This window comes from Musa acuminata, chromosome BXJ1-7 (genome assembly GCF_036884655.1).
Source record: "Musa acuminata AAA Group cultivar baxijiao chromosome BXJ1-7, Cavendish_Baxijiao_AAA, whole genome shotgun sequence".
Classification (NCBI taxonomy): Eukaryota; Viridiplantae; Streptophyta; class Magnoliopsida; order Zingiberales; family Musaceae; genus Musa; species Musa acuminata.
Genome location: NC_088333.1, coordinates 20,625,500 through 20,630,000, shown reverse-complemented (window position 1 = coordinate 20,630,000; position 4,501 = coordinate 20,625,500). Strand labels below are relative to the sequence as shown.

The following is a 4,501-nucleotide window of genomic DNA, read 5'->3' as shown; positions in this document are numbered from 1 at the left end:
ATTTACTGTGAATGCACTGGAAATGTGTATAAAATGATTTTACAGGTCTGCATTGCTATGAAATATTATGAGGGATCAATTGGTGATAAGATGGCTCGTCAAAAGGGTGGTAAACTTTCACTATCTGATGTCTTAAGGTGACTTCCTAGATGCTGATGCTGCTTTCTTATGTGAGTGGAGTATGGTAAGCTCTTGTCATTTACTCACAATCGCTTATCTGCAGGTATAGTGCTGATTTGGCTCAGGGAGTGTTGGAACTCCACAGGAGAGGGTTTCTTCTGCTCAACCTTAAGCCTTGCAACTTTCTTCTTGATGACCATGATCGGGCAGTGATAGGGGACTTTGGAATTCCATTTTTACTCCATGGATTTTCACTACCATGTTCAGACCTAGTTCAGAGGCTTGGTACTCCAAACTACATGGCTCCTGAACAATGGGAACCAAGCATCAATGGTCCTATCTCATTTGAAACTGATTCATGGGGATTTGGATGTAGCATTGTTGAGATGCTAAGTGGCATACAACCATGGCATGGTAGGTCACCTGATGAAATTTATCAACTAGTTGTCATAAAGAAAGAAAAGCCAAAAATTCCTCATGGCTTACCTCCAAAAATGGAAGATATCCTTCATGGATGCTTTGAGGATGATTTCCGAAATCGCCCTTTGATGAAAGATATTTTACGCGCATTCAAAAGGTATGCCACGATTTAGCATTAGCCCTATCTCTTTATGAATTTTTAGGGGCTATTTTTTTATCCATCGCAGTTTGACTATTACACCATCTCACATAGGCATAATGACATTCACCTTGTTATGAATTTTCTTCACCATATTATACATTATAAATACTTGAAGCTACTTTTATCATGACCTAATGACCTTGTCATCCATCTCCTTCATTCCTTTAGTCTTCTTCTGCTGAAAATTCTCTAAAAATTAAAGCCTGTAGCTCTGCTGGTACCATGTCAGCATGTCCAAAACTATTTTTCTCTGAAATTCAAAGCCATAGTTTGAGCAAGAAATTCCTTCTCATGGATTGTGCCTGCATCTGTGAGTGGAAACATGGTATGTGCCATTTGTGCACCTTGTTACACAGCCTTGCCAACACTAGTGTGCCACAGGAAAGGGGTTGGAAGAAGAAGGAAATTGTTAGCATAGGAGGCAAGGGGACTGCTATTGTTCATTAATCTTTGCAAATGCAATGTTATTCTCAAATGATTAAGTTGTATAAATTGAGATGGTGCATTTAGGGACCTTTTAACTCCTTTAAGTGCCACTTGTTGATCACCTAATGCCACACTCTATCCCCTGTTATGGTTATCACTGCATTTACTGAATACTTTTGTTGTAAAAATTTGGCCCTAGCCTTACAACTGAGATACTTTGCAATTGTGAGGAAACCATGAGTTCTGATCTAAACAATGCAGCAAGGCTCATTAAATTGCTTACAATGATTTGATGGAAAGTAGCACGTATGATTGTGTTTGACTAAAGAACTTGTATTATTAAACTGCAAATGCTACTTCATGCTGATCTATTCATGAAGCTAGGATAAATCATTGTTTCTCTGTTTTTTTTCTTTCTACCTCCTTGCCTCCTTCATGTCAAGCACAGTTTTTTCAATTCCACTTTTCTATATCTTGAAAACTCTCCCACCATTGGCAACTCAGCAATAAGCTACACACATGCTTTTAGTGGTTGCCATTGCATTGGCAATTTGTTTATTAAGCTTCTTATAAAACAACAATTTGGTAGGCACATGAACTGTTTAATTCTTTAGCAAACTTTTATGAATCTGAAATGGATTCGTTCTGTTTTCTCAATCGAAATGATGACTAAATTGTAGTATGTGTAAACTGTGGTAACACATCCAATACTATAAAATGCATTATCATTGGCTTTTGGGCTCCGAATAAGCCATTTTAGTTTCTAGTTCACTACAGAATTCAGAGAAAACAATATGTTACAATTAAATTATTGCAAGAAATTTATGCTTTGCAACAATGAGACCATAGAATATATACTTGGAAGTTTCCAATACATTATATGATGGTAGAAATACTATAAAATGCATTATCATTGGCTTTTGGGCTCCGAATAAGCCATTTTAGTTTCTAGTTCACTACAGAATTCAGAGAAAACAATATGTTACAATTAAATTATTGCAAGAAATTTATGCTTTGCAACAATGAGACCATAGAATATATACTTGGAAGTTTCCAATACATTATATGATGGTAGAGTTGGGGGGTATGAGCTCCAACATAACTTTTCCAATTATAGAAAGCCACCACACTCTTAACCAATTATCACGTCTTTCTCAATTACACTCATGTGCAGATTACAGTCACGGGCTAGTTCTTCTGCGGGCAATATTCCTTTGCCAGCCAATGGCTTTTATAGTGAAGGGGAAAAAAATGAAAATTTGTTGTCTAAGTGCTGTAAATTTAACCTTTGAATATTCTTTTCAGTTGTGATGGTGCTACTTGTAGTGAGAGTGATGCTGACCACCTGATGGCAGAAAAGTCAAGCCACATTAATTACACCAATTGGTCACTCCTGAAGGACCAACTCCTAGTGGGTGACACGGTCCGTTCTAGGAAGCCTACAAACTCATGCAAACCAGAGAGCATGGAGATCCCAGAGGGAACCATTGTTGGCAAGGAAACCCATGCGGATAGTGATGGTTTCATTCTCGTCAGGGTTCATGGAGTCTACAATCCGCTTAGAGTTCACTGCTCCATGGTGCAGAGGGTCACGAATGGCTTTGTTGCTGGTGACTGGGTACGGGTGATGACTGATGACAAGAAGCAGTCTCCAGTGGGCATTCTCCATAATATAGAGCGTGATGGAAGGGTAACAGTTGGCTTTATTGGAATGGACACTCTTTGGAAGGGGCACTATTCAGAGCTTCAAATTGCTGAATCCTACTGCGTTGGCCAGTTTTTGAGGGTGAAAGCAGGCATCTCCTGTCCCAGGTTCGAATGGCCACACAACCACAGAGGAGAAAGGGCGACTGGTAGGATCTCACAGATTCATCCAAATGGATGCCTTGTGGTTAAATTTCCAGGCAAGTTTAGCTTTGGAGAAGCTACAAGCTTTCTTGCAGACCCTTCAGAGATGGAAGTAGTAAGCTTCAAGACATGTGAGGGGTTGGCAAAGAAGTACCAGCACCTTGAAGATATCCACTGGGCTGTGAGGCCATTAGTTATTGCATTGGGGTTGTTCACAGCATTGAAGGTGGGGGTCTTCATTGGAAAAAGCATGGGCAAGTCGAGGAGAAAGAAGGTTGGTAAAGTTGTTAACATCTCAGGACAGGTAGAGGAACAGCAGCAGGACGGGCAGAATGGCTCCAATTCAGTTTGGCTTCCTCATCCGGTGGCAAATATCCTCTTTGGAGATGCTGTTCCTGCTAGATAAATATCCAAGGTCATCAGTCGACAAATAACTCATCAAAATTACACTCATTGATGTATATAAACAGGTGATATGGACCTTGGGACCTCAATGTAAATATTCTTAAGCTGATATCTGTCCTGCCATTTCAACTGATCTTAAACTCCAGTCCAGTTTCATGCTTTAAGCACGAGATTAGTCCGTTTGGCATTAATTTTTTAGAGTATCTATTGCAAATTATTTTTTAACAGATACATATAATTGATCCCAAATAGTTAAGACTTATAATTTTGTTATTATTATTTTATTGGTATGACTCGGTGTTTATTCCTTTGTGCAGTGGGTTGACTTTTGCTGGAGATGAATTGACTTGAAATATTGAACTGATAAGAAAACATTAGAAAAAGCTCAGGACAGAACCAGGATCAGAGTATCATAGTTATATATCATTTTGGTGTTACAGGACTGAATGAATTCTCACATCAGGAGATGCTATTTGAGCTAAAGAGCTATTTGTAGTATTTCTGTGGCGAGTATATCATTAATTTATGGTATTGCAGATAAAACTTGTAACAGCCATTTGTAGATACCATGAAATATTCATGAAAACACAAATGTTTTGGAGAGCATTATTATTGTCATTATCATCATTCCTAGTAGTCTCATCTTGAGTAGGAATTGCTCGTATCATTAGGTAAACCTGAGTACAAAAATCTGAAGGATGATAGGTTAAGTTTGGAGATTGTGTTCGTCAAATAGTGATAAGAGAACCTGGCCCAAGAAAGGAGATTTAGCATAGAAGACGCCGGGATTTTTAGAGACTCGGAGATGTACTACCAAGAGAGTTAAAAGAGTTTCGTAAGAGAGTTAAAAGAGTTTTGTGAGAATGAATGAGGAGAGAAAGAAAAAGAGTCAAAAGAGGCTTGTGAGAATGAATGAGGAAAGGAGAAGAAAGAAAAGCAGAGAAGGGGAAAGAATAAATGAGGAAAAAGAAAGAAAAAGGAGAAAGAGAGAGAGAGAGAGAGCTCAAAGTCATGATTTTTTTGCTTTGACATGGACTGTCATTCAGATTTACTGGAATTGTATCGATGGGGTAAGTTTGC

The 4,501-nt window shown here is 38.6% G+C and overlaps 1 protein-coding gene across 3 annotated transcripts in view; it reads left to right on the top strand.

Moving 5' to 3' along the window:
* The window catches only part of LOC135678968 (protein KINASE OF THE OUTER CHLOROPLAST MEMBRANE 1-like), a 5,852-nt gene extending 1,825 nt beyond the window's left edge, over positions 1-4,027 (top strand). For 2 of the 3 annotated variants that reach the window (XM_065192260.1, XM_065192261.1), the window contains exons 3-5: positions 46-137; positions 224-697; positions 2,474-3,554. In XM_065192260.1, coding sequence (XP_065048332.1) covers positions 46-137; positions 224-697; positions 2,474-3,422 — 1,515 coding nt within the window. In that variant the 3' untranslated portion in view covers positions 3,423-3,554. Of the gene's footprint in view, positions 1-45; positions 138-223; positions 698-2,473; positions 3,555-3,738 lie in introns of those variants that run through there. The other variant, XR_010515126.1, reaches the window with a different exon arrangement.
* Positions 4,028-4,501: the final 474 nt, after the last annotated feature.